Source organism: Colossoma macropomum, unplaced genomic scaffold (assembly GCF_904425465.1).
Source record: "Colossoma macropomum unplaced genomic scaffold, Colossoma_macropomum, whole genome shotgun sequence".
Taxonomy (NCBI): Eukaryota; Metazoa; Chordata; class Actinopteri; order Characiformes; family Serrasalmidae; genus Colossoma; species Colossoma macropomum.
In genome coordinates this window covers 1830060-1853498 of record NW_023494801.1, presented here as the reverse complement: position 1 = coordinate 1853498, position 23439 = coordinate 1830060, and the positions used below count along the sequence as shown (strand labels likewise).

The 23439-nt window shown below is 40.8% G+C and overlaps 1 protein-coding gene across 1 annotated transcript in view; it reads right to left on the bottom strand.

Moving 5' to 3' along the window:
- grin2aa (glutamate receptor, ionotropic, N-methyl D-aspartate 2A, a) overlaps window positions 1-14669 on the bottom strand; it is a 265381-nt gene extending 250712 nt beyond the window's left edge. The window contains exons 1-2 of the mRNA XM_036590374.1: window positions 14399-14669; window positions 8485-8892 (exon numbers count right to left, since the gene is read on the bottom strand). Of these exons, the coding sequence (XP_036446267.1) occupies window positions 8485-8889 (405 nt within the window). The 5' untranslated portion in view covers window positions 8890-8892; window positions 14399-14669. The remainder of the gene's footprint in view (window positions 1-8484; window positions 8893-14398) is intronic.
- Window positions 14670-23439: the final 8770 nt, after the last annotated feature.

Below are 23439 nucleotides of genomic sequence, written 5' to 3'. Positions count from 1 at the left end.
GTACAAATAGTAAACAAAACTCATTCAAGATATACAACAGGATTCAATTTATAGGGTCAGTGATACAGCCTTTATCATCACATGAGCGCAGAATAGGCCAAAAGGTTTACACAATATTACGATAGTTTAAAATCCATTCATGGTGGAGGGATACATGCTAAAGCAAAATAGCCCCCAGAGAAAACTTATTATTTCAGATTTTCCATCATCAACATTCCATATAAACTCAGAAGACTCGTGTAGGTTCACTGGTGGTTCTGGATAGTAAATAAAATGTCTATATTTGTGTTGTAGTCATGGCGACCCCTGGTTCCTATCACCACCACTGTAAAGACATCTGAACCATTTCACACCAAACCACTCTGAATCTCTCTGATTACAGCTCACACACTCAATTATGCAGAAAATCAATGCAATTCGTTTTTAAAGGAGTAGCCAAATATGCCAAATACACTAACAAGACTAATAATGAATGGAAGCCTTTAGCTTCAGTTGAAATGATGTCATTTGCATCATGCTAATTGGTGACTATTCACTTTCATTCACTCTTAGCAACATTAGACTGAACTATCCTTTTAAGCAGCAGTTCCAGGGACAGCAGCCCCACCCCACACCAACCCGCTATCTCCAAACGCACTCCGCTCGGAAGCGACGGAGCTATTTCTCATCCGGAGCAGCACTTTATCATTCAGGAGTTCATCAACAGACTCCCAAGACACAAAGAGCAGGAACAACTTAAGTGATCTTCCCTTCTTAAAAGGGGTGAAGGGGGGACGGCGCGAGACAGAGGGTCAGCGTGCACCGTAATGGCGTGCCTATGGGTGTTATTATATTTATGAAAGAGAAAAAAAACATCCTACGCTTGATCTAGCTGGTTAGCATCTCGCTCCTCATTTACGCTAGACAGAGCAACAACACCAGCACTGTTTACAACAAGAAATAAAGTTTGTGGCCCAATGGAACCGACACAGAACCACCAACACACACTTCAGTCCAAAAGTCGGCAGACTCCAGAGCTTCTTCTGAAATGAAGGTGTTAATAGTGAGTCTGTGCTGCAGTCACAGCCTTTACTCTCCTCAAAAGGCTTCTAGATGTTGAACATTGCTGTGCGGATTTGATTGAGCATTAGTGAGGTCAGGTACTGATGTTGGATGGTCAGTTCTGGATCACTCCAACTCATCACAAAGGTATTGGATGGAGCTCCATCACTCCAGAGAACGCAGCTCCACTGCTCTACAGTCCAATGCTGGGGGGCTTTAGACCCATCTAGCCCACGCTTGGTGACCCAGAGCATCCCATTCTATTGGTTAATGCTTCTTTATGGAGATCATAGAAGTGTGCACCACTGAATGTGTCATCAACAGGTTCTGAAAAGCTTATAAAGCCTAGGGGTTGTGAATTGGCTTATTTTGGTGGAGAAGTCATATCAACTACAGCTTTGCATAATTAAATAAGTTAAATAACTTTATCATATAAAATGTCAAAAAGCTTCATCTGGAAAACACTGAAAAAGCTGAGCTCAACCTGATATTCACACAGCTTTACGGCTCTGTAACAAGAAGGGGACTACTTTTTTTGGCGGAAGGAATCACCAACATTAAAGCACATTTGATACGATGTTCAGGGATTATTTGCTTTACTCTGTTCTTTACTTTAACTGCTGTATTAAAGCAGCAGAACACTGGAGGTCATGTTTTATGGTGAATAATGATGATCTACTGAACTCGCCTTCAGCTCATACCTGCAACCGAATCACAGCTCTGATATTATTCATGATAACGCACCCTTTTTATGTTTAATAGGTTCACCTAAAGCTAAATTCACTCATTAGAAGGGCTTTACACCCCTCTAGCCCACGCTTGGTGACCTTAGGCTTATGTGCGGCTGCTCTAGAGAATTTAATTATATTGGTCAGTACTTTTCTATGGAGATCAAACAAGCTGTATGTGTACATTTAGTGTGAATGAAATTGTTCAGCGAAAAATCCAACGTACAAAATGTTCCACTGACCCCAGATGTGGTCGATCAGCCGAGACATGTTTGGTGTCCAAATTTTGCTTCTGTAGCTTAGAGCTGGAGCTACAAGGCTAATGCTGCTAACACTAGAGGTCAATAGTCACCCAAATCTCTGTAAATAGATCCCCAAAACTTCTCAGGGCTTCAATAAAGTTAAGACGTGTAAATGTTTTAGTATTCAAACTTCACAGTGTAGCTGAACACAGTGGCCAGCAGATTCATGCTGAATTGACTTCTAGTGTTCGCAACGTGGCAGGTGGAGCCTAGTGGAACATTCTGCGAGTCTGATTTTTCTCAGGCTCATTTCCTTCAAGTAGCTGAATTCACTAAGCAGAAAGGTGCCTAGATACTCGAGGATGTATAGAGTATGTGCCAAGACTTTGATTCATCAAGACGGCATGAATTAAAGATGCTTTGCTGCATGAACTGGACTGAATTAAGTAGTGAAAATGTGATATTGTAGAGCAAAAGTTTATTAGAGACTTTTTTTCTCCAGTAAAACCTTCAGGTTCCTACAAAATACAAACAAAGTGGATTATTCACTTGATTATGCAAATAAAATAGAGGTTTTACAGATGTGTAACAAGCCAAAACCAGCTCTACAAGCTACTGAGTGCTGACTAAACCAAAGTTCCAGTTGACAGATGTTCAGTTCTGCAGATGTCTGAAAGTTCTAGAGTGGAACTGATATAAGCCAGATCTGTTATATTGACAAAAAATGCAGGCAGAACACAGACTCTGACAGAGTGAAGGCCATAAATATAAACACACATTTCCATCTGTCCCTACTTCAAATTTATTGACCAAGGGATTTGTGCTTGGGCAGTGTTTCTTTCAAAGAAATGCCTGAAAATAGAAGCTTATCCAAACGGAATAAGTAGAAAACCCTGAAAGATGGCAATAACCTGCTTTTGTTTTAATATTTTTCTCCTTTTCTCTAATAATCTCCAGGGGAACAAAGGAAAAATCGATCGAGAAGTCAATGATAACATGGTCTGTAATAATAATCCGCTATCCGGCGCAACGCTATTCACAAACAGTTTGCTAGAAATGATCTGGTCCGTTGGGTTTATGAGCTTTCCAGCATCAACAGTGGATTTCCAATATACTCCAGATGAAAGCTTCACATATTGGGATGCATTTTTCAATATATTTCATTTTCGCATGTTTCTCTAACAGAGACAGGGAGGAGAACGGGGGGGATATTAGATACGTAACGGCTCTGATGGCCTCTTCCATTGCGCTTGGCGTCTGCTTGCTTCAGGTGTTCTAAATCCATTGTATCGTGTAGAAGATTTGTGTTAAGTCAATAGCTCTGTCACTCAGCGTTAGGCAGTACCTGCCCGCCTGCGTGGCCGTGCATTGACCTGGCTGCGTGGGAGGCGACAGTTTGGCTGAAAAACATATGACACCATGACGCATCGCTGGGTTAAACCAGACCGAGCGCTTCTAAACTGGGACCGAATGAAGTCTGCTAAGCCTGCCATTAATTAGCACTGACATGCTGTTCTTCCCCACCCGGGGTCAGACTCAGAGAAACCCACAGAAAGACAAAAGCCAGCTCCGTCAACTTCACCTCCGCATGCGCCAAAGGAAGACCTCCCGAAGACTTCTGAGGAAACCCGCAGATAAAACGGGCCGACGCAGCGCTTACTTAAAGGCTCAATCAGCAAAATCTTTCAAGATCTGATGAAACACCAAATGGATACGGTTTAAAAGTGGCAGCCAAATGAAAGCTACCAGCTGTACCTGAGCATCTTTCTTTTCAATTATGGCTCCGCTTTAAAGCTTTGCTCCCTGCTGGGTTTCCCTTTGTAAATAAAGCATTTAAAGGGCCCATATCCTAGACAAACACATTTCACTTCCTTTTTAAGGCAAAACAGTTTGATGTCGTATGTAAACAAGCTTTCAAATTGTTCCCAAAACAGTCCATATATGGTAAATGAGCCGCAAAAACAGCCTTTTTTTGACTTTTGTGATGTCACAAAAACAAGCACATTTACATATATCCACCTATTCACATTGAAATCTTAAGTGTTTCAGCTGGGACTGCTTCCTGAGGCACAATGCAGGTAGGGCTGCACGATAAATCACAGTTTTATTGTTTTATTGCTCTGCCACGTGTAGAATGAGTGACTTAACCATTTGGCTAAACAGCCAATTATAAAACACACGTGTGCACAGCTCAAATACTAGTCTATCCTCAACTACTAACCTGTAAACATACTTGAAATGTGATGATTATTAAGCAGTGATGGCTACTGTCACAACAAACGTGCATCACCATAAGGAGTAAATATACTAAATATATATTAACTTAGTTTTGTAGGCCTAAATAGAAAAATATTCATATTTACTCATTTTTTTAGCCTTTATAGAATAACTCGCTCAGGAAATGCTGACTGTTTGCTGTCGTAAAGTGCACAATAAAGTGCTGGTAGTTGTGATCTGAGCAGCTATTAGTCTGTCTTTGTTTTTGTTTTGCACAACAGTGAATATTTAGTTATATTTCTGTTTGCAGAGCAAAAAATGTCTCTATATTTGTGGCGCATCCAGTCAGGGACACACTAAATTAACATAATTTATTATTTCTCAGATCATTGCTGTGATATTCAACAGCTTAATGCAAACATTTCATTCTCTGTCCATGTTGTGAAGCCCTAAATACAGGACAACCAATCAGAACAGAGCTCATTTACATATATCAGTCTTAAGGGCACAACACCAAAGGCAGGTTTAATTCTAAAGGATAAAATGGTCATGTAAAAATAAATTATGACTAAGTTTGCACACAAAAAAAGGATTCGGCCCCTTTAATGCGACTAGAATAAACTGAGCTCACTTCTGCAGTGCTAAGAACGTTACATCCAGTGCAGCCATGATACTGCAATCAAAGTCAGTGTCAAAAAAGAAGAAATAGAAAAACAAATCAATGAAAAGCTTCTAAAATTAAGCACATTTCTGTCAATATAGTGAGAAAGTTTTAATAAGCTTTCATAAAAAATAAGAAAAAATGATTTTGTGCTGTAAATTATCTTATGATCTTAAAATAAAATAAATAAAATACTATATAATAGTAAATATTTCAGAGGTTTAAGGCATTGTGGCAAGATTTAAGTAGCACTAATCTGATTTGGTGTTACTATAATAACCTACAATTAGCAGAAACCAGCATGAATATTATTTGAAGTATTTTCTTCAAACCTCATTTGGTACAAAATGTCTTGAAATGAGAATGTATGAACATGCTCAAGAAACTTTGCTTCTGCATAAACAAAAATGCCTTCAAAATGGTCTAAGTACTGTATATCAACACAATCATGCTTAAAATTAGACTAAATTCCTGAAAATACTCAAAATGAGGCACGGATCTTTCTTCGCCCCTGCATTACCGACTTTTCTGCAGAATCTCTCTGGAGTTTCTGTCTCAAGTGCTTCTGAGCAGCAGCATCGCTGGAAGAACATGAAGTAAACACTGAGATGCAGCAGTGCAAACTCGCCCGAAACAGTGGATTATATAAACGACTGTGCGCTGGCCAGCCAAGCAGGAGCGTTTACCACGGAGGAGAATTCAGGTGTGAAGTTAGGAGCAGGTAATAGGAAACGCCATGAGTCAACAGAGTAACAAATTATTCCCTCTCTGTGTGTTTACACAGCTCGGATGAGAGTCCAGCACCAGAGGAAGCTAGAAAACAGATCGCTGGCATTGTTTTCACTGCGAATGCTCTTAAAAACGAGCAGACGATCCAACACACCACCTAAACCACACTGCGTAATATAAAGATATACACTGTCGCTGTCAGAACAAAACACTGGTTCTTCATTTTGGTCATTTTTCATTGTTTACATCATTTAAAAGCATCCACGGCTGTTTACACTGCAAAAATAGTATCTAAAACGATCTTAAATTTAGTCGATATATACAATATTTCTCCTGTTGAGATTGTTGTAAGCTTATTTTAAAATTATGTAGCTTATTTCGAAACTTGTTTTAAGCAATTTTATTAAGTAAAATGATCTCACTGTATTGGCAGATAATTTTGCTTGCTGTAAGAAATGTGCTTGAAAACTATCAGCCAGTATATTTACCTAATAATTACTTAAAACAGGTAAAAATGTCTAGAAATAAGCTAAATAATGTTATAATAAGTGCACAACCATCTCAAAATAAGAAATATTGGATAGATCAACTAGAATTAAGATAATTTGACTTGACAAGATGTTATTTTTTGCAGTATACACTGTCAAAATTTCATAAATGGACCCATAAAAATGGTGCAAAACTTATGTTCCAGCCACGCAGGCTGATTGGTTGAGAAGCCTTCTAACATAACAGCACATTTTTTTTCACAAACACTGTATCCCTGCGCTGAGACGCCGTTGCTAAGCAACGATATTGACAACTGTAGGAGACGCTCGAGCCAACAGAAAATGGACACTTTTAAGATCACATTTGACCAACAGCCGATTTGGTCAGACTCTGAAGATGAGACGACACTAAATTCCCAAACTGTCATCACCACTGAGCAGCTTTTCAGTCGGCAGCTGAGACAGAAGAACAGCTAAACAACCTGGAATCAGCCAGAAATGAACCCAACACCATTCGCCAAACTAAATGGGCTGTAAGATGCTTTACAGACTGGCTGGAACAAAACAACATTAATACTGATCTGGCAAAAACTGACAAAACTGAGCTGAACTTGATATTGCGGCAGTTTTATGGCTCAGTCTGATTTGGTCAGACTCTGAAGATCAGACTACACGTTTGGCGAATGGTATTGGGTTCATTTCTGGCTGATTCCAGGTTGTTTAGCTGTTCTTCTGTCACAGCTGCCGACTGAAAAGCTGCTCAGTGGTGACAGTTTGGGAGTTTAGTGTGAGGAGCTGGAGAACGAACTGCCGGCTGTGCAGCGAGTGGGCGGAGCTCGTTACTCTGACGTAGCAACAAGCTGCTCGTTAAGGAACTATAATTTGGTGAAGGAACTGCGAACATTAAAACATATTAAACGCCGCGTTCACGGCCCAGTTTATTAATTTATTACTTTATTTATTTAACTGTTGTATTAAAGCAATAGAACACTCGAGGAGTGTGTTATCGCCAATAACATCACGGCTGTAATGATATTTCGAGATAACACACTTCCTCTCATGTTCTATTGCTTAATTAACACACATTGAAAGTTAAGAGTGTTTTTATTCTCCTGTAAAGATCCAGATTTGTTCCAACAGCGACGACATGAATGTAAAATCTGTCGAATTGCTTTAGCTGACACTGAATTGTGCAGCTCAAAGTGCTGCATTGACTTTACTACACATTTGAATAAAGTAACTCAGTGTAGCACAGTGTACAGTACTGTGCAAAAGTCAGTGACCCCTCATTCATCTAAAACTGCCATTAAGTACAAGTTGCTCAATTTCCAGATGTTTCTGAGGAGATCAGATATAAGACTGTGAGAAACTGAAACCGAGTCTCCTGAAAAGAGTGGAAGCTGGAATAAAGGCACACTTAGAAAACGGTTCTTCAAGGGTTCTTTGGGTGCTTGTGTTTAAATATAGAGTCATTGCCTTTACTAAAGAACCATTGAAGAACCATTTTTTGGGAGTGCACACTCTTTAGGACAGTGGATACAGAGGAAAACCTGCTGTATCTGGTTGTTTAAGGAACACTGTTCAAGGGTTCTCTAGTAAAGACAGTGGTTCTATATAGAACCATGAACATTCGGAGAACCATCTGCATGCTTAAAGGGTTCTTCACATGGTGAAAGTGTTCTTCAGACTGATGAAGAATGTGTTGTATATGCTTCTCCTATGCACCTTTTTGGAAAAGGGTTTTACAAGCTTGGATGGTTCTATATTTTTTGAAAAGGGTTCTATATAGAACCCAAAAGGGTTACAAGCTTGCCATCATAACAGTAAAAGAATCCTTTTGGGTGCTATATAGAACCACTTTTAAAAAGGTTCTATATAGAACCATCCACAGTACATTCTGCATCAATCAGTGAAGAACAATTTCATGATGCAAAAGTCATGCAAAGGGTTCTTTAAGTGTTCACGGTTCTATATACAGCCATTTTCTTTACTAAAGAAGGATTTTTTAAGAGTGTACCCTTTTTTAAGAGTGGACACAATAAGTACTGAGCTCGTACTTAACGGCTGATTTGTCTAGAACATAAATAAGTGAAAGGGGGGTCTCTGACTTCTGCACTGTTGTACTGTAGTTTGACAAAACTTTCATAGATTTGCTGAAATCTTTGCTGAAATCTGTTTTGAATATTGTTCAAAATCAGAAAAGCTGCCTTTGGTTGAGTAAACAAGCTTCTTCCTGAGACCTGGACATTCCTGTAAATGGGGGATAAAGGAGTTTGGAAGTTCCAGATGACGTAGACCCTCCTGTGGACTTTATCAACCAACCGCGTTCGGACGTTCTCACTGAGCAGGCGAGGTGACGTCACCAGGTGCGAGCTTACCTTGTCGGCCATGATCATGGAGGAGCCCCCGTGGATCCCCAGGATGGGTATCAACGTCTGGGAGGAAATAAAATCCAAAATCTGGGCGATGGCTTCCTGGTCGGTGCCGTCCCCGAACACCACGCCGTGGATTTTAGTCCCGGACATGAGGTCGCACACATGAGTGATGATGCTTTTGGGATCCGTCTCGTTGACCAGCAGGGTGACCACATTGACGTCGATGGGGTCATCCTTGCTCCACAGAGCGCGTATGTCTCTGTCTGAAATGTAGCGCGTTTGCCCCAGGATCACTGCAATGTTCAGGATGGGCACTTTCTCCGCCGCACGCGTCAGGCTCACAAGGGTAAGGAGAGCTGGAAGAGTCAGGAGTACCAACCTGGAGAACCCCATAGTGCTCGACTTCATTCCCTGTCGGCAGAGAAAACACGACGTCAGTAAAACTCCGCACTGTCCAGATAAGCCACACTAGGGCTCTCACTGTCGATTACACTGAGAAATCTACCAATTATTCAATTGAGTGATCAGACTGAAAATTAAGACTCGATTTTAGGGATCAAAACACTTTAAAGGAAAACAGTTATTATTCTTAAAAAGACGGTTCTTCAAGGGTTTTTAAGTAAATAATGCTTAAATGGTTCTTTGCATCGTGAAATGTTTCCTTAGATTGATGGAGGATGTGCTGTATATGGTTCTACAAAGAACCTTTTTAAAAAGGGTTCTATATAGCACCAAAAAGGGTTCTTCTATTGTTTCAAGCTTGACACTGTAACAACAGAAGAACCCTCTTTGGTGCTATATAGAACCAACTACAACACATTCTCCATCAATCTGAAGAACCATTTCACCATGCAAAGAACCATTTAAGCATGCAAATGGTTTTGGGTGTAGAACCATTGTCTTTACTAAAGAGTCCTTGAAGAACCATCTTTTTAAAGAGTGTATATAACAAACCTCCTACACTACATATATTGTATATACAAATTTCTATATATTTTTAAGCAATGTTCTATACACATATATTCACAGATCAGCCATCTTCTACACTCACGGTCTATTTTATCAGCTCCACTGACCATACAGGACGCTGCCCACAGGACGCTGTTGGCTGGATATTTTTGGTTGGTGGACTATTCTCAGTCCAGCAGTGACACTGAGGTGTTTAAAAACTCCAGCAGCACTGCTGTGTCTGATCCACTCAGACCAGCACAACACACACTAACACACCACCACCACGTCAGTGTTACTGCAGGGCTGAGAATGATCCACCACCCAAATAGTACCTGCTCTGTGAGGGTCCATGGGGGTCCTGACCACTGAAGAACAGGGTAAAAGGGGGCTAACAAAGTATCAGGGAAACAGATGGACTACAGTCTGTAACTGTAGAACTACAAAGTGCACCTATATAGTAAGTGGAGCTGATAAAATGGACAATGAGCGTAGAAACAAGGAGGTGATATGGCTGACACACACATATACACAGTCATATTATACGTCATATATACATATATATAACATATATATATAATAATAAATAAAAGTTTAATACTGAAAGAAAGAGCAGTAGGAGATCATGCAAATTACTAGGAAGTCATCGTAATTCATCAATGATGTTTTGAAATCAAGCTTAATCGATTAATCGAGTGCAGATTAATCAGCAATTGCAGAGCTTCACTTTTACACTCCAGAACATTAGCCTGGATTAGCACTGGGGGAATTCAGGCTGTAAAGAGCCCTAACTGCAAAAACTGAGTAGAGGTGATCAATATCACAGTACTTTATTGCTTTTCTGAGCATATCATGGATATAATCAGTATTTAAAGGGCAATTACACCTAAATTCCTGCATAATCAAGCAATTTAGATATAAACAGAGCGGCTCAGAGCGGTTTGGTGTGAAACGCTCTGTTCTAGAGAACCTTACCGAGTCAGAACCGTTCACAGTGGTGGTGATAGGAACCAGACGTCCACCTCTAAAAGCTCCCTCACAGAAAGTTCCTACATGAAATGGTTGTGAATTCACTGCCTGATGACTGAGACACTGTCCTGGTTTCTATCGCCACCAGTGTAAAAATTCAGTAAATTTCTCTGCAGTGACCCATTTGACGTTAAACACCTCCTGTTTACATCTCATGCTCTGAATTATAGAGAAATTTTGAAAACGGGTGGAATTCCCCTTTTATAGAGCACTGACCAAGTGTGTTTTTCATCAGAGCTCATGACCAGGCCTGTTAAACTGGATGTAGTGCTGCATAGTGTGGAATAGAATTCATCATTCATCATACTCCAACTTGAAATACTGTGATGCAAGCTGTTTATTGTCTTTTTCTTTCCCTATTATTTTGTGCCACATCTCCCACCTTTAAGACAGAGCAATCTCTGCACTTCAAGCTGCAAGTGCACTGGACCGATTCTCAATCAGCAGCGAGCACTGCGCTCACAGAGAACAAGTACAGAGATTGAAAAACGCCCACAACGTCAGGCTGCCGTTCTGCCGTTAATACTGCATGATGTTCAATTCATTCCTGATTTTCTGTATTGTCTTCTATTAAGCTCTTACAAGCGGCCCTCATCTTAGGCAGCTACAGCAAACGGAGTCCCTTTATTTCATCTCTCATTTTGGAATCCGGGCGATGAATAACTCGCAATGAGCGAGTGATGAAGATTCTGTGTGACACCGAAGTTGAGCAGCAAGCAGAGCAGAAGAGAGCTGCGCTGTCATCATCGCACTGCGAGTCTTCTTGGAGCGAGTGGAGGAACGGAGGGCGAAAAGGGAAGAGGGCCCTCATTTTAAAGCCTATATGATTCCTATCAAAGCGTATGGCTCAGAGAGACTCCTCTGGCCAAGCACACTGCAGCATGCTGTCATTTCAAGGGGAAGTCCACCATCTTTTCAAAAGATTCAGCATAATTAAGAGGTTACGATGTAAATAAACTCGTTCAGAGTGGTTTGGTGTGAAACGCTCCGTTCTAGAGTCAGAATCGTTCACAGTGGTGGTGATAGGAACCAGACGTCCACCTCTAAAAGCTCCCTCACAGAATTTTATACATGAAGTGGTCATGAATTCACTGCCCGATGTCTGAGACACTGATTTACGATATATTAGAACGTATTTTTAAAATCCATTCATGACAGAGAAGACAAAATAGCCCCCAAATAATTATTTTTTTAAATTTCCCACTATTTTAACATTATATAAGGACACGTGTAGGTCCACTGGTGCTTTCGGATAGTAAATAAAATGGCTATTTTTGTGTTGTAGTCATGGTGACCCCTGGTTCCTATCACCACCACTGTAAAGTAATCAGAGTCTCTACAATGATCCCAATTCACTGAATCATGCAGAAAATTGTAAAATTACGATGGAATTCCCCTTTAACTGTAAGATACCATTTAAAGGGTCCACATGCCACATTTTCCTTCTGTTTTATTTTTGTCACCGAGCTCTACTCGTGACATTTATGCACCATTATTTATTTCTGCACAGCATACAAAAACTCAGAAAACACGTGTGGGTTCACTGCTGCTTTTGGACAATAAATAAAATGGCTATATTTGTGTACTTTGTGTAAATATTGCAACCCCTGGCTCCTTTTACCACTACTGAGTCACTTTCTCTATGAGAAACCACTTCACAAAACCACTAAGTCACCTTGCTTACGTCTTAACTGTTTACATATGCATCAATTTTGAAAAGTGGGTGGGATTCCCCTTCAGTTAAAAGCTAATTTAAAAAAGGTTGGTAATTCTTAAAGATACTAATACAAATTAGCATCAGTATCGGCTTAAGGTCAAGGTTCCAGTCTCGGTATCAGATAAGAAGATATCATATCGAGTAGAGCTGGGCAATCGACATTTATCGTTATCGTGATAAATTACATTACAATATGCATATCGCAGATATCATCAGCACCTAAATACACTTCTAAACAGCCTGTTTGATTAAAAAGAGAGCATAATTAGTCCTGTGTGTGTGAAATGTTGAATACCAGTGACTGGATTCAGAGTTTTTGTTATTATTTTTTAAATGTGGCATTACTTTGTCTGTATAATTTATAAGATTTCAAAAAAATAAATATCGTGACACATAAATATCGTAAAAACTTCCTGAAGTATCATGATACGAGATGTAGCTCACCTCTTGTATCGAGCCACTTTTTGCCACAACACCAGTCAACAGCTGCAGCAGCATATATGTAAAATATCTGGCTTTTTTTTTTTTACATCATAAAAGTCCCCGGCATTTAAAAAGAGAGCATAATTAGTCCTGTGTGTGTGAAATGTTGAACACAAGAGACTGGATTCAGAGTTTTTGAAGTATTTCTAAAATGTGGTACTACTTAGTCGGTACAACTTAGCAAATTTTACGCATAAATATCGTAAAAAACTTCCTGAAGTATCGTGATACGAGATATAGCTTACTTCCAGTATCGAACCACCTCTAGCCACAACACCAGCCAACAACTGCAGTACTATATATGTAAAACACCTAGCTTATTTATTACATAATAAAAGTCCCCAGGCATTTAAAAACAGAGCATAATTAGTCCAGTGTGTGTGAAATGTTGAACACAAGTGACTGGATTCATAGTTTTTGATAATATTTGTAAAACGTGGCGCTACTTTGTCTGTTCCAACATATCAGACGTCAGAAAAAAATATTGTGACACGTAAAAATATAAATAAACTTCCTAAAGTATTGTGATATGACATCTTGTGATATTTCCCACCTCCACCCACAACACAGTCAACACCTGCAGTACCATATATGTAAAATATCTCTTTTTTTCCTTTTACAAAATAAAAGTCCCTCGGCATTTTTAAACCTGCACACAGTTCCTCCTAAAAAGAAATTCTCTTGATTTCTCCTGGTTGTTTGCCGCCTGAGGAAGAGACACAGATTGATAGACTGATTGATAAACAGAGAGAATGAATCATGGAATCCCTGCTGATGCAGAGACTCCTAACTTGCCTGAGTTATCTCGAGCTAGCGCAGGATCTGTGTCCCTACAACGTGACAGAGATCTGAGGATGGGAAGGAGGGGGAGGAGGGGTGGTATTTAGATATATATTCCTTCTGATGTCTCATTAATTTCCCAACGAAGCTGAGCTTTATACAAGCGCGCCCCCTGTTGGCGCGTCCCAAAAGCGCCAGCTGGATCAGCTGGATCTACATGTCAGGACACGGTCCAGCACATTCAATGTCATGGTTGTGGTGTGTGTGTGTGGTGGGGGGGTATATAGATTGAGAGAAATGATATTTCTGCATGAAAAAAGGAACTAAAGGAGGGGTTATTTTAGCCACAAAGCTCACAGCTTTTTTGCAAAAAAAAGGACAATTGTTAAGAATATTTGTTGTTATATATTTAGTTGTGTTTTTATTGTTTTTCCATGCTTTTTTCACATTTTGACACTCATCACAACAAGACTTTTTCACCCCATTTCATATATTTAACTCTTTATTATCACAGTGCAAAGATAGACCAAGATGTGACGCTTCTTGTTCGAATTTCCCGTTCCACCTTAAATGGTGCAGCAGTTACGTTCAGGCGCCTCAGGCGCCTGAACGTAACTGCTGCACCATTTAAGGTGGAACGGGAAATTCGAATGGGAAGGCAACTTCGTCCCGCGTTTGGTCAGCTTTTTCTCTGTTTTCTGCGAAAGCTGCATCGTGGTGCATGGCGAGGAGATCCTGCACGACACTTTGGCATCCCAAATTTCTCGAATCCTCACTAACAATTCCGAGTTTCGCGTTTAAAACAAGACGTAAACGTTCCCCCCCCGCACGTCTGCTGCTCTCCCCATTCATCCTCACGTGTCCCCGCACTTTAGCTAGTACACATGCACGCGTAAGGAACCGGGCGTTCTGGAGAAAAGCAGGCAGAGCAGAGGAGAGAAGGAACGCAGCGATACTCACAGCATCTCTCTTCCACAAAGCTCCGAAACAGTGCGGTGAGTTGGCATTGCAGCAGTGCTCCTCTCTCCTGACAGGCTGCACATACGAGGCTTCCTCTCCAGCGACGAATCCCTTTAACTTCGAGCCCGGTGTGGGGAGAAAAATCACATTAATCCCATCGCTTCTCTCTTTTCTCTTCTCTCTTTCTTTTTTTTTTTCTCTCTCTTTTATTTCGCGTGCTCAGGCTGTATCCATGCCTCTCAGTCAGCTCCTCGACCTCGCATCCCTTCCTCCCCTACAGAACTGAGAAAAGGAGAAAAGGTGGATGACTGAATCCGCAGAAGTGGAGAGAGAGAGAGAGAGAGAGAGGGAGAAACAGTGGAGGAGGGAGAGAGAGAGAGAGAGGGAGAAACAGTGGAGGAGGGAGAGGGAGAGAGAGAGAGAGAAGGGTGGGGGGGGGCAGTCCCTCTCCTGACAAACTGATGGGGGCTAAGAACCACAGAGTAAAGAAAAAGATGTGTTTTTCGTTTTTTTTAGGGTTTTAAAGGGCAATTCCACCCATTTTTTCAAAATTGTCCCCCTGATTCAGTGGTTTTGGTGTGAAATGGTTGATTGTAGACTCATTTCTTTAGAGTGGTGGTGATGGGAAGCAGGGGGTTGTTCATGTTTATGGCTTACAGTAAGTCATACTGTGTGCTAAACCTCTGTGCCACCTTAACGAAGACCTGGATCAGCGGTTTTGGAGATGTGCTTAAAGTAAAGATTTGGGTGACTATTGACTTCCAGTGTTCTGTTTTTAGCAAAAAATGGGATCAAACCTCAAGCGCTAAACCAAAGAAGCAAAACCCGGACACTAAAAATGTCTGATCAGGTATATCTGGGGTAAATGGGAAATTGTGGAAATGTGATATTTAATATCATTATTATTTGATATAACTATTCCTTTAATTGTTTAGTCGATTATTCTGTTTTGGTATCATCTGAAGAAAGAATGATGGACCAAAGCCTTTAGTCTGTGGTCTTTAAATGGGAATTACACCAATTTCTTCCACCTGCATGATTTGGTCATCAAAATGTAAACAGAGTGATTCAGAGTGGTTTGGTGTGAAATGGCTCAGATTTCTTTACAGTGGTGGTGATAGGAACCAGGGGTCGCCATGACTACAACACAAATATAGACATTTTATTAACTATCCAAAACCACCAGTGAACCTACACGAGTCTTCTGAGTTTATATGGAATGTTGATGATGGGAAAATATTGGAAAATCTGAAAATGTAAGTTTTCTTTGGGGACTATTTTGCCTCACAACACCCTGCATGTATCCCTCCATCATTAATAGATTAAAATTAATTGATTAAATATGTTATAGACCAAAACATTATCACAGAACAGTGTCTCAGTCATCAGGCAGTGAATTCATAACCATTTCATGTAGGAACTTTCTGTGAGGGAGCTTTTAGAGGTGGACGTCTGGTTCCTATCACCACCACTGTGAACAGTTCTGACTCAGTATGTTTCTCTAGAACGGAGCGTTTCACACCAAACCACTCTGAACGACTCTGTTTACATCTCAACCGTTTAATTATGTACAATTTTTTTAAAAAGTCTGTGGAGTTGCCCTTTAAGCTATGCTGAAAAACAGAAAACAATTTAGTTGCAACTAAGCAAAATGACTTGTTGGCAATTAAAGGGGAATTCCACTGATTTTTCAGAATTTCTGCATAAGTGATTAACAATGTCATTCAGAGTGGTTTGGTGTGAAATGCTGAGAAAGAGTTAGGGTTGTTTTACAGTGGTGGTGAAAGGAACCAGACGTCTAATGCCTCTAAAAGCTCCCTCGCAGAAAGTTATTACATAGTAATGTTTAGAAATATGCTGTCTAATGTGCTGCGAGAGATAGTTTACGAGTTTCGTTGCAATTAAGCTTTGAACTGAAACATATTTTTAAACCCACTCGTGGCGAGGAGTACACACTGGATGCAGAAGAAAACATAATTTTTCTGACTGTTTTACCATTATCAAAATGACATATAAATACTCAGAAGAGATGTGTAGCTCTATGGCTATATTTGTGTTGTAGACATTGTAACTGCTCTGCATAACTTCATTTACATCACAATGATTGAATTCTGCATAACATTTAAAAAAATGGGTGGAATTCCCCTTTAACTATTAGCTACCATTTAACGTGTTCACTGGAGTGATTAACCAGCTTCACTGTCTGTCAGTCTGATGATGAATCTGGGTTTGGTGGATATCAGGAGAACGTTACCTACTGGAATGCACAACAGTACAGTTTGGTGGAGGAGGGATGATGGGCTGGGCTGTTGTTCAGGGTTTGGGCCCCTCAGTTCCAGTGAAGGGTGATGTTGATGCTGCAGCACAAAGACATTTTACACAGTTATCTGCTTCCAGCTTTGATGCAGCAGTTTGGGGAAGAGCCTTTCCTGTTCCAGCATGACTGAGTCCCTGAGCACAAAGCAGCTCCATAAAGACATGGAGTGACCAGTTTGGTGAGGAGGAACTCCAGTGGCCTGCACAGAGCCCTGACCTCAACCCCACTGAACACCTTTGGGATTTGGGGTTTTTGCGAAGGGTGGTAAATGCCCAGAAGTGTGTGAGGGTGCACTGGCGATACACTTTCATGTTTCTGCATTGTGTCTGCACTGAGGGCTGAAAACATGGCTTTTTAATCTTAAAACTGTCTGCCTTGTGTGCCTTGAACTGATTCCTTACCTGTCTCTGTTCTAGCGACACCTCATTGAACTGACTGATGACTGATCTCGCCATAAACACACATAGGCACCCATCACTGTGCAGTGCAGATGAAGCGTAATGCGCCGCTGTGCCGTCTGCAGCTCCCCAATTGCTCAGACAATGAGTCTAGTGTGACGCAGAGCAGTTACTATCTCATTAAACATCAATTACATCTGGGAAATAATAAGAAATCACTGCTTTTGTCAACGTAGGCAATTCCACAGGCTGTAAAGCATGGGTCTCAAACTCCTTGGGGCCTTTTTGGGGGGTGTTTCAGCTAAAAAAGCATATTTTTCAATAATTCAAGAATGAATTAAGGGTTTTAATATAAAATTTTAGCAAACGTTATAAACTACAATATAGGACAATGTTCCATTTTCTTCAAATATAAATCATATTCAGTTATTTAAGCAAATCTTAGTTGATTCAAGTCACAACAAGATTTATTTATGCAGCGCTTTTTACTGCGGCTGTTGTCACAAATCAGCTTTACAGAAAATCCGGGTCCAGGCCCCAAAATGAGCATCGCCAAGGGCGACAGCAGCAAGAAAAAACTCCCTAAGAGCAAGAGGAAGGAATGCAGAGAGGAACCGAGTCTAAAAAGAGGAACCCGTCCTCCTCTGGATGACAACGGATCGCAAAACAATAACACAACAAGAGCAATATGAACAGAGAATAGGATTTTCAGTTAATACACAGTAGTGCATGTAAAGAAACAAGCCGTCATTGGACAGAAGTGTTTAGATTAACCAATAATCACTGATGACTACTGTTAGAGGCCTGTCTATTGTGATGGATCTATTATGATGATATGTGAGTATGAATATGTAAAGAGCTCAGTATATTGAGGCAGGTGAAACAATGTCTGTGATCAAATAAATATGGTTTAAAGCCATGCAGGTACCAGTATCCTCACTCACAACAAACCACAACTGCTACTACTACTAATAATAATTATAGGTGAAAGCAATGCGCAACACTACTGTTATCTGATTTACACCGATCAGGCATAGCATTATGACCACCTCCTTGTTTCTACGCTCATTGTCCATTTTATCAGCTCCACTTACTATATAGGTGCACTTTGTAGTTCTACAGTTACAGACTGTAGTCCATCTGTTTCTCTGATACTTTGTTAGCCCCCTTTTACCCTGTTCTTCAGTGGTCAGGACCCCCATGGACCCTCACAGAGCAGGTACTATTTGGGTGGTGGATCATTCTCAGCACCGCAGTAACACTGACGTGGTGGTGGTGTGTTGGTCTGTGTTCCGCTGGTCTGAGTGGATCAGACACAGCAGTGCTGCTGGAGTTTTTAAACACTGTGTCCACTCACTGTCCACTCTATTAGACACTCCTACCTTGTCGGTCCACCTTGTAGATGTAGAGTCAGAGACGATAGCTCATCTGCTGCTGCACAGTTTGTGTTGGTCATCCTCTAGTCCTTCATCAGTGGTCACAGGACGCTGCCCACAGGACGCTGTTGGCTGGATATTTTTGGTTGGTGGACTATTCTCAGTCCAGCAGTGACACTGAGGTGTTTAAAAACTCCAGCAGCACTGCTGTGTCTGATCCACTCAGACCAGCACAACACACACTAACACACCACCACCACATCAATGTTACTGCAGTGCTGAGAATGACCCACCACCCAAATAGTATCTGCACTGTGAGGGTCCATGGGGGTCCTGACCACTGAAGAACAGGGTAAAAGGGGGCTAACAAAGTATCAGAGAAACAGATGGACTACAGTCTGTAACTGTAGAACTACAAAGTGCACCTATATAGTAAGTGGAGCTGATAAAATGGACAATGAGCGCAGAAACAAGGAGGTGGTCATAATGTTATGCCTGATCGGTGTACATTCTTATTATTATTATCTTTCTGTCGGATTTTTTTCCACTAACTCGTTCCGCAGTTTTCGAGATATTGACACCGTTCTAACTTCAGAACGTTCTGATCAGGAACGATGTGCTTGTATACAGCTTTTTTTTATCCGATGAACGGTTTTCGTACAATCTTCATTGAATTATGATTTTTTTTCCCATAGGAATGAATGGAGTAAAAAATTGTATGTCCATCTACTGGACTTCTGTTTGACCAAAAGACACCGTTTCGCATACACTATTTCAGAACAGGCCCCCGAACACGAATTCAATGTTCTGACCCACACTCATCTGTTTCTCTTTTTTTCTCATCCCTATTTCTCCCATAGAGTCCTATTCTTTTTTCGACCTGATCTATAGCCAAACCGACCCGCACTCCTACTTACCAGCTACCTGTGTTACCATAACAACCACTGGCAACACCTTAGCAACTGCCTATCAACCACCTGGGATACCATACCAAACGCCTAGCAACACCATAGCACCTACCTTGCCACAGATTAACAACCACCTTGGATAATATAGCAACCTGCTAGCAACACCCTAGCAACCACCTGGGATACTATAGCAACCACCTAGCAACACCTCAGCAACCACCTGGAAATCCACAGCAACTACCTATTAACATCCTAGCAATCATAAAAAATACAATAGAAACCGCCTGACAACACCTTAGCAACCACTTTGGTTAGTATAGCAACCTGCTAACAACACCCTAGCAACCACCTGGAATACTAAAGCAACCTGCTAACAACACCCTAGCAACCACCTGGGATACTATAGCAACCCACTGGCAACACCCTTGCAACCACCTGGGACACTATAGCAACCATCTAGCAACACCCCAGCAACCACCTGGAATTATGCAGCACCTACCTAGCAACACCCTAGCAACCATAAAAAAATGCCATAGAAACCACCTGGCAGCACATTAGCAACCACCTAGCAACACCTTAGCAACCACCTTGGATAATATAGCAACCTGCTAGCAACACCCTAGCAACCACCTAGGATACCATAGCAACCACCTGGAAATCCACAGCAACCACCTGGAAATCCACAGCAACTACCTATCAACACCCTAGCAACCATAAAAAATACCATAGAAACCTGGCAACACATTAGCAACTGTTCTCAAATCACTTTAGCTGCTCAATCACTCTGCATTTCCTTCAGGAAGGGCTCTGTTCTAGTTATTGCTATCATTATTATTAGTAGTAAAAACACATAATTCATGAATGTTTTACTGTTCAGTTAAATTAAGTAAACTTACATTTAACAGTATAATTATATAGGAAAGCATTAACATTCCTGCTCAACCTGACTGGTTATTGCAAGTGAAGTAAAACCAGTTTAATCATCATCCTGAGCTGATTTTATAGCCACAGTGTCTGCTGGGTGAAATCTTGCTGTCTTGCTGTTAAAATTCTCTTTTATTCTTTTATTAATTTTTTAAGACCCGTGCTCAAAATGAATTTGCCCAGCGTGGACTCACAGCGTAGGCTACACGTCACAGCTGTATGAATTCTGCAGTGGTGGACGAAGTGAACAAACCCTGTACTTGAGTTAAAGTAGAGACACCCAAGGTAAAATATTAGAAGTTCCTCCCTTTAGACCTCCACTGGAGTAAAAGTACTAAAGTATTTGCCTTCAAATGTACTTAAGTATCAAAAGTAAATGTACTAAAAGATTAATTATGACTTTGATGTCCTGTTATCGTTTTTAGACTCGCTTCATCAACTCATTTTAGGTGAAAATACTCCAGTGTCTCTCTTGGTAAACCAGTCTTTTAATAGAAGGTCATTAATTAGTGACGCTGATGTCTATTAAAATTATCATAAACACAAAACACTGAAGGTAAACAGTTTCCGTCAGGTAGAACTGAGTGGCTCTGAAATCACTTTTTACAAACAAGCAAAGTTTCAGTTTAAGATTTATTTGAACTTAGTTACAAGTTTAAGTTTAATAAAAACTTTAAACTCAGATTCACAAATGAGTTTCCTTTACTAAACTGCATCTGTAGGTCTCTGTTCATAAACATAAACTAGCCTAAACTAATTTACTATAAAATGAAATACTGTTTGTATAAATTCAGAATAAAGACACGTCAGTCACAACTGCATATGAGTACATATTTCTATATTGTGGTCTTTTTACACAAAGTTAGGTTAGTTCATCATTTATGTTGAATAGACTCTCCCAAAATTTTACGCTGCTGCACTGATGCTGAACCGTGTGCTGCACTGGGTCGGTATGACCAACAGGTCAAAACAAGCTCAAAACTAAGTGACCGCTGAGCCCTGATTGGTGTTCTCGCTTCACACTTCTTTCGTTTTGACGTTACGTTTTTATACACACATAAACCAAAAGGAACGACAGATTTCTCATAATGTAGTGGAGTAAAAAGTGAGATATTTGACTTTGAAATGTGGAGTGAAAGTAAAAAGTCGCCCAAAATGGAAAAACTTCAGTACAGATACACAAAAACTACTTAAGTACAGTAATGAATTACATTTACTTCGTTACTGTCCACCACTGGAATTCTGTGCAGTCGGTGAAAGCCAGCAGAGCATGACGTACACAGCGCCTGACACGAAGGGAACATTCAAAAAACAAAGCCGTGAGTCACGGCTCCTCGGGTGAGGACACTAATCTGGGGGAGACTGTACGAACGTGTGGAGAAGCAGCACAGTGAAGATAGCAGCTAATTAGAGGGGAGGGATTAGCTTAACAGCATTGGAGACCGACCTTTGACCCCTCCTGCCCCTTATCTAGGCCTATACAATACGTGATGAACATGTTGTGAGATTTTCTGCATAGAAAATCTTTTCAGCAGCTAATTTGCAGCTGTTGCTTCGACACAGCTGCCAGTGGTGTTCCAGGCGTTACTCTTTCACTGTAATGTCTGTCAATGTAGCAGGACTTTATTCCAAGAAATTATGGACCATTTACAAACCTCAGTTCCAAAAATATTGGGACAGCGTGTAAAATGCTAATAAAAACAAAGAGCAGTGATTAGTACGTTCTGTTTGTCCCGTCCTAAACGGAAAAACAATACACAATGTTTGATGCATTAACTTATAAATTGTTGTTTCTTATAAATTTTGAAAATATATGCTCATTCCAAATATTATGCATGTTCCAAAAAAACTGGGATTGTGTTTTAACAACACAATCATTTGGGGACTAAAGACGTCTGGTGTGTTCCAATCAGGAGGCAGCTGTCTAAGTAGGCAGCATTCTAAGGCAGCATTTGGGCGCTCCCGAGACGAAGCCTGGCCCATTTCAGAAGGCAGCATAAGTCAGCTGCCTTCTAAGGTGCCTTAATTTGACCAAATCTGAAGGCAGAATCACATGTATCCTTCTCAGCGAAGGCAATCCTTGCTGTTCACCTGCTCACCGGCCGAGAGCTCCATCGCTTCAGTTAGATAAACATGGCAGACGGAGCGGCCGTTTCTGCCGACTGGCGAGTTCACAAATGTAAGTTATTTCTTCACTCTTAACAGATTGTGTGCAATCCTTTTTTGAGTGCTTTTCGTACCAAATTATACATAGTTTTTATCTTTTGTGTGTTAGAAATGATAGTGGTTGAGGACAGTGAAGGAATTGAAATGATTCATAAACTCATAGTCACAATTATCTGTATTTATCTGGGCTGTCGGGTCGAGTATGTAACAACAGATAACGTTACGAGTCCTTACAGCAGCCTCTTCTTCATGTACAAATATCCACAACAGTGTCAGTGCAGGAAAACGGCTGCTGGAGATTCAAAGCCGTCCTTTTACACTGAGATGATCCACCTTTACAGTCGGAGGTGAGTGTTAGCTAACCAGCGACTTCGAGTAAACGGATAAAACGTGTACAGTGCAGTGAAAGTTATGACGTATGATGGCTCTGAAGTGCTGTCCCGATTGTGATGCCTGATAAGGTTCCTTTACGGTTAAAATGCTGCCCAACAAGAGAGCTGCCATTGAAGGCAGTGACTAGTTAGGCAGCTGCCTTCAGAATGGAACTCACTAGTCAGTTGATCCATTTTTGAAAGCAGATTTATTTTGCCGTCTTTCAGTTATACAAGTCATTAGCTGAGCAACCGTGTGGGGCGTTTGTTGTCATATTTTGTGCTTCATAATGTACGACACATCTTCCAATAGGAGACACAAAGGCCAGTCTAGCACCTGCATTCTGATTACACAGCCATGCTGTTGTGCAACACGTGCAGAATGTGGCTTGGCGTCATCATGTTGAAATAAGCATGGGTGTCCCTGAAATAGACGTCGTCTAGAAGGCAGCATGTGTTCCTCCTAAATGTGTAGATATCTTTCAGCTTCAATTGTGCTTTCACTGATGTGCAGGCTACCCACTAAAACAATTTCCTTTATTTCCATAAACAATCAAAAGTTGATTTGTCAGATCACAATA